At 62.9% G+C, this 12,041-nt stretch overlaps 1 protein-coding gene across 1 annotated transcript in view; it reads right to left on the reverse strand.

The window, feature by feature from the left end:
* Nucleotides 1-132: 132 nt before the first annotated feature.
* QSOX2 (quiescin sulfhydryl oxidase 2) overlaps nt 133-12,041 on the reverse strand; it is a gene marked incomplete at its 5' end in the record, with an annotated part of 30,515 nt that continues 18,606 nt past the window's right edge. Inside the window, 7 exons of the mRNA XM_047093712.1 lie at nt 133-2,799; nt 4,628-4,816; nt 7,353-7,503; nt 8,346-8,468; nt 9,975-10,104; nt 10,363-10,497; nt 11,792-11,937. Of these exons, the coding sequence (XP_046949668.1) occupies nt 2,252-2,799; nt 4,628-4,816; nt 7,353-7,503; nt 8,346-8,468; nt 9,975-10,104; nt 10,363-10,497; nt 11,792-11,937 (1,422 nt within the window). The remainder of the gene's footprint in view (nt 2,800-4,627; nt 4,817-7,352; nt 7,504-8,345; nt 8,469-9,974; nt 10,105-10,362; nt 10,498-11,791; nt 11,938-12,041) is intronic.

Below are 12,041 nucleotides of genomic sequence, written 5' to 3' on the forward strand. Positions count from 1 at the left end.
TTCAGTACAAGAGGCTCTGGAATCTCAGCTGTCCGGTCCACAAACTCCGGAAGGGAAGGAGGGCTCCCTTCCGCACCCCGACTCCTATCACTGTTCCAGGGAGCTCACAGTTTCGAAAGAATTACAATCTTCTCAAATGTCAGATTTATTTATTTAAAAAATGTGCACAGTATAGTTCACTTAAATACAAAACGTTCACTTTCCTTGCAGGTAAGAAATTCCAGACATTTCCATGTCAATTAGCTTCTTTTTAATCAAAATCCCTCCATTAAAAATAAATACCCATTTAAATTACCGAACTAGTCAATTCATTAGTCTCAATACTTACAACTTTAGAAAACAGACCTTAAACCTTGCCTAAACGTACTGCCCGGTTCTGAGCAGGCCACATGAGGCGCCCGCGGGACACGCGTGCGGGGCCGTCTCGGCAAACCACCTCTCCCGGACTGCCCGCGGACTACTGGAAGCCTGGCCCCTCAGGGAGCCTCAGACTTGTCCCTCAAACGGTGGTGACCTCGACTGCGATGTTGTGAGGGACCCTAGAGCCAGTCTTGCCTTTCCGACGGGTTTCGTGGCGCTTCTGGGAGTGGTCGCGTCCTGCCACCTGGTGCCGGTTCACACCACGTGAGGAAACTCACTCGGCAGGAAAAAGCATCTGACGTGAACCAAAAGGCAGTTTAGTTAACGGTGCTAAGTGTTTCCCCTTGGATTCTGTGTGTAAATCTGCCTGGTTTTTTAAATGAAAGGAAACAATACGGGGTCCTCAGGAACCCAAGCACACGACCACGTACGAAACACACAGGCTTCTGGGGGTTAAAAAGGTGTCAAACAGAAAGAAAGCTCTGATGGCCGCCCAGGGAGGGCCCAGCTCCACCGGCCTCGAGGCCGTGGCCGTGAGAGCCCACCGCCCCCAGCCTGCGGTACCCGAACACGTACAGGCCGGTGGCCAACTGTGGTCAGTAAACACAGAGCACACACTAGGCAGAGTGGGAAAGACTAGAACCTCACGGACACGAGAGCACAGACACATCTGAGTTTGTGGGACAGACCGACAGTCACAAAGGATCTCGACGAGAACGGCACAGTCCGTTCTGTCCGCTGACGTCTTCAGAGGCAAACTTACCTCTAAATCACTTGGGTTTGACGAATAATGTGCTAAAATCATCAAACGGTAAAAAAGCCAATCACCAAAACCTGGGGCACCGGGGCCCTGTGCCAGGACCCTTCATAAAACAGCTTCAGGGGGATGAAATTTGGCCTTAAAGATGCTGAGGACAGGACAGGCCACCCCCGGGGGGCCACCGGCGTCACCGTCTCGCCGGGCCCTCAGGTCCTACCCTCTCAGGTCACCGGCAGATCCTGCAGGCGCCGCCCCATGTGATACAGAGGGTGAGGGGCTCGTCCCCCTGCGGACTCCCCTCCGGAGGAGTGTGTCCCCCACGCCCTCCGCCCTTGGCGCCATGGGACGGGCCGTTTGCTGTCCTGCCACCAGATTAACACAGGCCCTGCCTCTGCGACCATCCTGTCCCCAGCCTCCGCTCCAAGCGGCCTGGGGGGGTGTTTCTTGCAATGCAGCAACACCGCGAACCCTCCTCTTCCCTTCCCTCTTTCTCCAGACTCTGCATCTGCAGCAAAAGGTGCCTGCAGAGCACGAGGGTGACGAAGAAGTCGTCCCTTTGGCTGTGAGCGGCTTCGGCACAAACAACCAAGCAGCTGAAAAGCGCAGACACAAGCGAATCTCCGAGGACCCGACTGGCTTCGAGAGGCGGCCGGGGGTGGGGTGCGCTGGCGGCCGAGCTCCCTCTCTGCTCCGGCCGCGGCTGGTGGCAAGACACTGCCCGGTGGCCTCCCGGTGCAGGGAAGGGCTTGGCTGTGCTCCAAACCCCAAGCCAGGGTGCAGAACGCGACGTGCGTCTAGAAACCCAGGGTGAAGGCAGGCGGGAAGAATTCTGTCCGTTTGGCCTGGACGCCCACTCGTGTTTTCAGATCTAGAAGGGTAAAAATACAGATGTCTTTTTGCGGTCGGATCTGTAGAGGCGTCCAGGGAGGACCCCCGGACAGCAGTCAGCCCCACAAACAGCGGCTCGTCCTCGGCAGGAAAACCGTTCATTAAACGAGGACTTGGGGCCCGAGACGCTATCTGGTATGAAACCAGGTCTGATGTGTTTATAAAATCCCTGATCGTCATCGTTAAAGCTGCAGGGGCGCGGTGGGGCTGTTTCTCAAGGCGCTTCTGTGGTCCCGCTCGGTTCTACACGGACGGGCGGTGATGCCTGACCTTCCATCGCTTGGAGCGCACCCGGAAGAAGAAGTACATCATCATCAGAAACAGGGACGAGGCCACGTACAGCACGACGCAGAGGCTCATGTCCAGGCTGGAGAAGCCCATCCCGAGGAAGGGCACGACCGCCTCTGCCTCCCTGCGGCCCTCAGCCCAGCTCACGCTCTGGAGTCTCCCGTCCAGGCCGAGCTGTGACCCCTCGGACAGGCGGGCTCTGGGAGGCAGCACGCTGGGTGGACGGGCACTCTCGGCACGCTGGTCCCCCCGAGGCTTCTCTGGGGAAGCGTGGCCCCTCTCGCGCTCCCCGCCCCCGGGCGGGCCGCCTCCGTCGCTGGCGTCTCCCTGGTCCTCGGCGTACGTGTCCACGAGGTTGCCGCTGCCGTAGTGCTGCTTCAGAAACAGGAGCACCTGACCCTCGTTCCAGCTGTGCAGGCCCTTAACTTCCTCGTGGCAGGCTGGGCAGAGGTCCGGGCTGGGCCACGGAACCTTCGGAAACTTGGGGTCCTCGCTCAGATGGCCTAGGAGGGGAAAGAGAGCGACAGTCGAGGTGCCTCCTGATGACCTGACCCGTGCCCCGTGAACCCTTCCCCCGTCCCCCCACATCCACCGTGACCTCCCATCACTCCTGCACGGGCGCCTGGCCCCCCCGGTACCCACGATGGTGGGAAGGCTCCACGCCTGGCCAGGCCTGCCCCCGCCCGCAGCTACTCTGTCCCCCCGAGACCCCGAGGCCCCCACGTGATCCGGTGCATGTCCCACCCGCACCCGTACGCCTGCCCCGGATGCCGGCGGTGCAGACGGCTCCAAGGCGCTTCAGGCGTGTGCAGCCCCCCCCCCACCCCCGACCCTCCCCAAACCCCAAGAGGATCTCCAAAAACGACTCTGGGCGTGAGGCCCGCCCGCGACAGGGAAACCTGGCTGCCTGTGTGCAGAAAACCTGGCAGAGCCCGCTCCCGGTTCTGCTCCAGACGCAACACCAGTGGGACGAGCCCTTCCCCTCCACACGTGCAAACGTGCGGTCACAAAACGGAACCACGCAGCACGGCTTTACGTGCATGCGCCCTCTGGCCGGCACGGGCTCCACACGGTAAATAAACATGAACCCGCCCCGCGTGCCGATGCCTGCGTGGTGCCCGGACGCGTGTCAGCGCCACACGTGCGCGCAAGGCCGCGGGTCGGCCGGCCCCGGGCCTCTGCCAGACGGACACGAGGACCACACGGGCCGCGAGCACAGCAAGAGTGGCCCTCGGCTCCCGGACTCCCCCGCCCTGCGGCCCTGCCGGTGCTTCTGCAAGTAAACGTGGACGAAATGCCTCCGTCTGATGGGTCTGAAGCCACGGAGACCCTCTCCTCTGCCCGCAGGCACGGGCGGGAGGGCGTGCGGACCACGGGGGCCCAGCCGCCCTGCCTGGGACCGACACACACTCACGTTACAGACCCGGGGAGGTCCGGGCAGGTCTCGGGGCCTCCAGGGAGCCCGGGTCCCAATCCGGAGGCCAGAGGTGGGACCGGGGAGCATGGGCGGGGGGGGGGGGGGGGGGAGGGTGGCTACAGAATCCAGGAGGGACGCGATGACTCAGGGGGCGCGCAGGGCGCCTGGAGCGGGGCGGGCCCGACACGCAGAGGCGTGGGGGCTCTGAACCCGGGCCGCGGGGGACACGCCTTGCCCTGCAGCTGACGGCCACGGGCAAACCCCCGGCAAACACAGAGGCGCTGTGGCCGCACGACCGGAGCCACAGCGGTCAGCTCTGAGCGCAAAGAAAAACCAATTTTCTTTAGTGCTTTAGTTATAATATGTTTTATAATGCGGTGGATTAAACAAAAACCAATAGTTTAGTGGAATTTTCTCTTCATCTCTATTAAGATTTATTTGTCAGTGGAATTATTTTTAAGCCTAATTTTAATCTGCCACTGATTTGGGAACAGTTTGAATTACTTAACTCTGAGAAAATATATGCACCCTATTTGGTCTTGGAACAAAACTGCTTCAAGGGGTTTGCTCCCAGTCTGAGAGCAGATTGTAATCGCACAAAAACCGTTTACTGACAAGTGATCACGATCCACGACTGCCAGCACCAAACGTCCTCGGGGGCCTGGCGGTGACCCCAGGGGGAGGCGGCGTGTCCGTTTCCACGCAGCCCAGGAGCCCCAGAAGGGGGAGAACCGTCTGGAAAGCCAAGGACGCTGGCAGCCTGGAGGGGCGGGGTCACCCTTGGCAATCCCCGGGGCAGCCAGCATGGTGGCAGAGGTCAGGTGTCATCAGTGCGTGTGCGGCAGGACGCGCTCTGGGGGGCCCATGCGCGCAGCCACACTCACACCGGCCACGCCGCTGTGGCTTCTGCTCACCCGCCAGGCGGTTGTTTACGAAGTTATGTTTCTTCCAAAGCCAGAGGATCGCCTGGTCTGCGCTTCTGACGGAATCCATGGACTCTTTCGCCATCTCCTCAAAGTGCTCGGCGCACTCCTTACAGCCGAAGAAGGTGCGAACGTACCTCCTGATGTTCTGCAGCACTGCCTGTGGGTCCCCCTCGAAACCTGCAGCGAGAGAGGGGACACACACCGGCAGCCCTGTGGGGTGCGTCCCAGGGCTTCCGCTGGAACCCCGGGCTCGGGCGGGCGGGGAGCCTGAGCCCAGACGCCTTCCGAGCCAGAAGGAGCGGCCCTGCGCCCGGGGCGGGGGGGGGTGGGGGGGGGGGCTGGCCCGAACACGCAGGACGCGCCCCGGGACGCGCCCCGGCACCCAGGACAACGAGTCAGACCTTCCGGGGGCCGCGGGCTGGCTGAGCCCGCCGGCGAGGGGCGCCCCGGCATTGCCCTAAAGACGTTCCGGGAACACCACGCTCGCTCCAGGAAACAACCGCCCCCCCCCCACCCGACAGCAGAAGGAAACAGCCGCACCTCACTGAAATGAGGACCCCTCACGTCAGCGAGAGGGGGGCGGGCATGAGGCTGGCGCCCGCGGTTCCCTTCAGACAACTAATACGGGGATTGAGCCAACAAACAAGACTGAGATTAGAACAGATTAAACGTCGGCATTAAAAGAAATGCAGCAAAATAATTGGAAAAAAAAAAAAAAAGACGCGCTTCTGAGACGGAATCCGTCTTAATCAACAGCAGCCCCTCGCGGCTCACGTGAGCCCTTCCTTCGCTGCTAGTTGTGGTTCTGGGTGGGAGGGCCCGGCCTCGGCCCAGGTCCCCACATCTGTCGTCAGCCTCGCCGGCCTCACCGAGAGAAGGCCCCCACTGAGCGCACGGCCACTTTCTCCTCCGCTCGGCGTGTCCCCGAGGGCGGCGGATGGCGTGCAGGGTGGGACGGTGGGCACGCGGGGAGGACCCCCGATGGTCGGCTCGCCTGCCCGCCTCTCCCCGGCCGCCAGCTGCCGCCCATCACTGGGTAATCCTCCTTCCCTCTCCCCGCCGGACTGCTGCGCGGCCGGCCACCCTAATCTTCAGAGTGGACGAGGACCATAAACCCTACCTGTGGGGGATTAGAGAGCGCGGCGGCTTTTTAGTCGATGGGGTTTAAACAGGCACGAAGGAGAGGAAAAACCTTCCAAGACCTAATCCGGTGGGGTCCATCTGACCCAGTTCTTTGCGTGTGGCATGAGGCCCGCTCCTCGGGTACGGCCTGTTTGCGCCCCGGAGATCTTTCTGACCACGTGCGCTGTCGCTCGGCCGCCGTTCCGCCGCGGCACTGGGGCCGGTGCCGGGAGCCCCCGCGTAGCACCCTGGACGGCCCGTCAGCAGGCACACTCCCCACCTCCCCCAGCAAGGTCCAAGGTCACCGCGAGGAGCGCCAGGGTGGCAGGGGTTCGCAAAGACCGCACACGCCCCCCGCAACCTGACTTTGCCGCCTCCCTGGCGCCGGGCGGACTCCCCCCACCCCCCGTGGATCTGGGCGGGACAACAGGATGCGACAGAAGCGATGCCCTGTGCCGGCTCGCCTGGGCCCCGAGGTCCTTCCTGAGCGGGGCCCACGCGGGAGCTGGGGCCGCCCACGCTGCCGAGCCACAGGAGCCCAAGCAAACAAAAGGGTGTTTCTTCCGAGCCCCAGCGTTTGCTTTAGGTTGTCACGCAGCAAAAGAGAACCAGAAGTTTACGGCCTCATTGGAAAGAGTGTCGGGCGTGTGAGTCACAGCCTTTGCTCGATACAAACAGCGAAGCCGCCTCACTGAACCAACAGCTAGAGAGAGGGCAGGCCATCGACCCCATGGCCGCCAGCGGCCCGCTTCGCAGGGGAAGGGCACACGCAGCCCAGCCCAAGGTGGATAAAACAGCCCAGCCCAGTTTTCGGTGTCTTGTGCAGGGCACAAAACACGACCATGCTTTCCTGATAATCAAAGTTATTCAAGCCAAGTCAGTCTTTTGTGGTTTCTAACCTCTTGTGCAGGCGGCCTCAGGGCGGCGTCACAGCCCCCCACCCCCAGGCAGGCTGGGCTGGCGCCTCACCGCCCACCCAGGGAACACAGACGGGACGGACACCACGCCGAGGAGGGCGCCCTCTCCCCCTGGCCGGCCCACGAGGCCAGCTGCCACACGGTGAGGAACGAGCGAGGCCCCGGACCGGCCACCACCCCTCCAGCGAGCTGGGGAAGGGTCCCTTCCGAGTGGAGACTTCAGGTGAGACCCCAGCCTGAGCCGACACTGGGCCCACAGGCCAGGGAGAGGACCCCGGCCAAACCACGTCTGAGCTCCTGACCCACAGACGCTCTGAGATGAAACTAAGCTGCTAAGCGGCAGGGTCGTTACCCAGCAAGAGACAACAAACACACGTCTCCAAATAGGTTTCGCTGACGCTCATCCTCTTTGAAGCAGAAAAATGAGGGGTCTGCCCTGCAGAGGAATTCCTGGCCAGCGTGCTCTCGCTCTCGGATTTATTTCCTGCGGCTCAGCCGTGCACAGGCTGGTCTCTGGGGCAACGAGCACCCACCCGGGGACTGGGCAGAAGATGTGGAGAGAAGCTCCCCAACCCCCCTCTGGAGCAGGGGACCCCCGGACAGCCCCGGTGACGTGTGGCCTTGCATACAGCCTCTCACGATGCCAGGCAGGCACCGGCACGGGGACGGCTTACCTGTGCCATCCAGAGCTTCTGGATGGGCCCCAGCTTGGACGGTCAACGTGTGGAACAGTTTCCAGAGAGCACACGTGTAACCCCTGGACTCTGGTCGGCTTCCTTGACATCCAACCCACTTTATGTGATTAATAAGGAATATTCCAGAAATCTGGGGGGGGGGGGGGAGGCGGATAGAATAAGAGATAATTGAATAGTTAAAAAATTAAGACCGTTGGTGAGCGTCCTCTGCTTTGAGCGGGTGGTGGTTACACAGACTGTATGTTTATTAAAACTTCACCAACTGCACATCTGACCACGTTGTGTGTTTAAATTCAGCAGCAAACACGTGAGACAGCACAGTGTCCACACCAAGAAAGGAGGTCTCCAAACAGGGCGGTGTGGCCTGTTCCTCCCTGCCTTCGGGGAGGGGGGAAGGGCTCCTCTGTGTCCGGACAAACGAGAACACTAGAAAAGCCTGAAGGATGCCCCTCCCCGCCCCCCCCACCAAGACTACTAAGAAGCCCAGCTGTGGAACATTCTCAGCCACCACGGATAGGGAGGCACGTGCCCGCAGCGAGCGGGAGCTTCAAGCATTCACCCCACGTCCACGCGGGCCTTGTGTCTTCTGGCCGGGAGTTAGGAGTTTGCTGAAAACTGAAATAACACACCAGCCCGACCACCGCGCCACCCGAGCAAGCTGCCCGTTCCGTCGCGGCCTGCCTCCCGCCAACCCGTGAGCTGACAGCGCCACAGGCAGGGGGCGGGGGTGGGGGGGTGCACAGAAAGCGTCCCAGCAACAGGACGAACCACGGCAAACCGCGGAGGGACACGGCGTTCCCACGCGGTGCGGGGAGGCGTTGTGCCATGGCACCCGAGCCCAGCTCCCTCCTTCCCCACGCGCCGGGCTGGGGGCTGGGCGTGGGGCCCCGGAGGGAGGAGAGCGCGGGGTGGGGGGGTGGCTACCCAGACGGTGGCGGCAGTGGGCGGGCCCTGAGCTCTGGCCGGGCTCACCCGCATCTTGTTGTTGGCCAGGTCGAGGACGGCGTTGTAGGGGATCCTGTCCAGGGGAAGGCTGGCCAGCCACTCCTGCAGCGTCTCCAGCAGCTTCCTGACTGGCGCCCGGCCGGGGAACAGCTGAGCAAGGAAGGACCCGCGCTCAGAGGTCGTCCGGGAAGACGCCTCCCACGGCAGCGCCGTCCCTGGGGACCTGGACCAGGTGGCGTCTGCCTGACACGGGTTTCTCCCGGTACTGGGGTGGGGGGCTCCCAGAACACAGAGCAGGGGACGGGAGGGATCACAGGCAGAGGCTTCTGGCCCACAGGCCCACCCGCCTGGACTCCTGCACCTCGCCCACCGGCTCGGCCACCCCCGTGGTGCAGCCCTGCCCTACGTGTCGCCTGCTAAGTGTGCGAAACAAAGGCGGCCACTGGCTCAGAAACCTGAGCGGAAACTTGCTGCAGCAGGGACAGGACAGTCCAGGCTGCAAAACCCCACTTCCTGCGCCGGTGACAACGTGCCGCTCCCAACTCGCCAGCGCCGGACTGCCGCTTTCGGCGAGCTTTAGAGGAACCGGCCCGGGTAATCTGTGATCCTCCTGGGCTGCGGAGCTCTACCCCTCCCTGACGCCGAGGACACAGAGGAGGTGGCGGGCGAGGAGTCAGCCAGTCTGTGACTCACTGAAAGCGAAGGAGGCCGGCGCGGCCTCTGAACTCTGATGGGCACAGCGGGGCACACGCCCGTCTATACAGCCTCCGTCTCTTCCTTGGAGACACGCTGTGCGGCTCACCGTCCCGTCCGCCATCAACTCCGCCTCCTACGCTTTACCCCAGAAGTACGACACAAGCAAACCGCCTCTACGACAGTGTTGACCAGGAACCACGGTACCGAGCACCTGACGTTTAGCAGGAAGAGTCCTTGATTTTTTTTATTTTTAAAGATTTCGTTTTTCAGTCATCTCTACGCCCAGCACAGGGCTCGAACTCAGGGTCACGTGCTCCACCGAGCCAGCCGGGCACCCCGAGAGAAGTCCTTCAAAACTAAGCTTCCTGACCTTCTAGACAACAGGCGAGCTGGGCACCAGATGCGGGAGCAAAGGGCTCTGTCCCCAGGCCACTGTGACAGAAGCCCTCCCAAGGTGAGAGAGCAGAGGGGCCCCAGGCGCCCCCCAGGGGAGAGGGATGCCCTCCCGCTTCCCGAGGCTCTGACCCAAGGAAGAGACAGGAGGCCTGGATTCTCTGCCCCGGAGCGAAGAGTCCCGGCAGCACGGCCCCTCACCTCCCAGCGGCCACTGACACGTGCACCACCACGGCTCCGGGTCCCGGCCGCCGGGGCCCACTCCGCACACAGGGATGGCTCCTGAGCGGCCTCCCCGCCCAGGCCCCGCAGCCTCTCTCCTCTCAGCCCGCCCTGCCTCCCCGCCCGAGCACCACCGGCCCCCCGAAAGTGCCTCCTGTCGGGCGCGTCACGGTCCCGGCCCCTTCTGAGGCCCTGTCACGTCTGGGGGCCCAGAACTGGGTGGGCACCCGGCAGGCGCGTGCAGCGGGAGGAAAGAGCAGTCCCCCAGCTGAGGCCAGTGTCACTCCCCGCGGATCCCAGGGCACGGAGCCCGGCCCCTCACAGCCCGGGTCAGGCACCATGCACCTTGGCGAGGACAGTGACGAAGTCCTTGAGCGTCTGTAGCTCGGCTCCCGCCAGGGACTTGTGGGCGGCCAGCTCGACCCTCAGCAAGTAGTGTAGCCCTGACTCTAGGTCAGCCGTGTACAGCTTCGACCTGAGGGGAGACAGCGTTCGGTCGGGTCAGGACACGTCCCTCGTGCCCAACGCTCCCCCTCCTCGCTCCCAGCCCACGGGGACCCCCGCTCCCCACAGGCCGATGTTGGTCGTTCCCGCACAGCTGACGGCTCAGGGCGGGGTGCTTCCGCTGAATCCCGCCTGCAAAGGAGCCCCGCAGCCCGCAGCCCTCCGCGTCTGCACCGGGCCCGCGCCCACGCGCGCCCCTGGGCAGCTCACGTCCGAGAGAAATACCTGCCTGTCAAATTCTCTCCAAACCACGATTTCAGGAGTTTCTGCTTTGCTGGGTCTTTCAGGCACCGAAAGCACTTTTTTCCTCACATCTGGCAACGACTTCAAGTAAGAAGAAAAAAATGACCGGAGAGGCTTTCCGCTGCGAGAAAGGGGAAAAGGTGTGGGCTCGGAGCCAGGGTGCCTCCCGGCCTGGCCAACCCGCAGGTGTCTGAGCTGTGCACTAGGGCACCCAGTCCCCTGTGCGGCCCCCCTCCCCTGCGCCTCGAGAAGGGCTCTCCTTCCGAGATGCAGGCATGTGGCCTGGACCTCCCAGCCCGCCCGCTCTCTGGGCATCTGAAGCAGGGACTGAGGGGGGAGGGCCGGGATGGTGGCTATGCCAGGGTGTCGGGGAGCTGGCCCTCCCGGAGAAGACAGAGCCACAGATGACCGGGTTGTAGCTGCAGTGTGACGATTCGTTTCTGTTCAGTGGGGACATCTGGACAGTATGCAAGGCTGGTCTGAGCAGCGGCCAGCACCAGCTGGACTCCAGCTGGGAGGGTTTTCCGCACGCCCTCCGAGTGGGGCACCCGGGAGTCAGGGCGGCGGGGGGCGGCAGGGGCCGTGGGGCCCCTCGACGGACGGGGAGGAGCATGCGCTCTGGGGACGCGTCACGGCCGTTAGGACATCTCCACAGTGGCTGTGGGTCATCAACAGCATCGAGGGCTCATTCTCGTTCCCAAAGAGAGAAGGTAAAACTCTCAAGTCATTCGACACGAACGAGTCGTACAGGCGACGCTTTCATACAAAACGAGCGTTTTTCTTCAAAAAAAAAATGGCATTTTGTTGAGGGAAAGCCCGTCGAGGGCGACATCTGCTGTGGGCCTGGCCCTGGCCGCCCCCGCCGCAGGCCGGAGCCCCCAGTGTGTGGGCCCGGGTGCTTGGAGCGGCCCGAGGACCTCGCTCACGGAGCCTGACAGCAGATGACCCGCTCCACGGAGGCCGCCATCCCTCCCTGACTTCCGGTTATTGAGAACAGAAGCACACCCAAGGGCCTGGGGTTTGAGGCTCCGGGGAGGCCACCTCTCAGAAGCTGAACCCGGAGCCCCAGGGCGGAGGAAGCGGCCCACGGAGACCCCGCGGGAACCGCTCGGTCCGCACAGGCTGGGTGGGGTCCGGCAGGTCCTCGGCACCCACACCCACAGGAGGCTGGGGCCGGGGAGGCCACCACAGGCCCCTGGAGTCGGCTCGGCTGCTCACCTGTGACCTTCCCGACCCCGCCTGAGGCCGTCTGCGGCTCAGTGGGCCCGGTGCAGGCAGACGGCGTGCGGATGGGCTCCGTGGTCGCAGCCGCGAGGAGTGCGTGGCAACTCGCCCTGGGGAGGCCCCCACGCTTGGAAGCGTTCCCCAGATCCCACCCGGCGTCACAAACGCTCCTGAGGCCAGACTACACTTACATGTTAATTAATCCGTGTGACCCGTTTGGGTAAATCAAGTAACAGGCGGGAACGGAAGAGACCCCAAGTTTCTCCAGGAAGGCTTTGTCTGTGTCCAGCGCTCTCTTCACCACGATGTTCTCGTACGGAAGCAGGTCTAGGATCACCTGGGCAAGGAGGAGATAGCGTCACCGGGCTGTGGACGGCCGCGTCTCAGGAAACGCCGCCTTGACCAAGTACGAAGGCAGCGTGAGCGCAGAAATCACCAACA

The sequence above is a fragment of the Lynx rufus genome, unplaced genomic scaffold (genome assembly GCF_022079265.1).
Source record: "Lynx rufus isolate CCGP_SWC_20201006 ecotype Redwood Valley unplaced genomic scaffold, mLynRuf1.p SCAF_36, whole genome shotgun sequence".
NCBI classification, from domain to species: domain Eukaryota; kingdom Metazoa; phylum Chordata; class Mammalia; order Carnivora; family Felidae; genus Lynx; species Lynx rufus.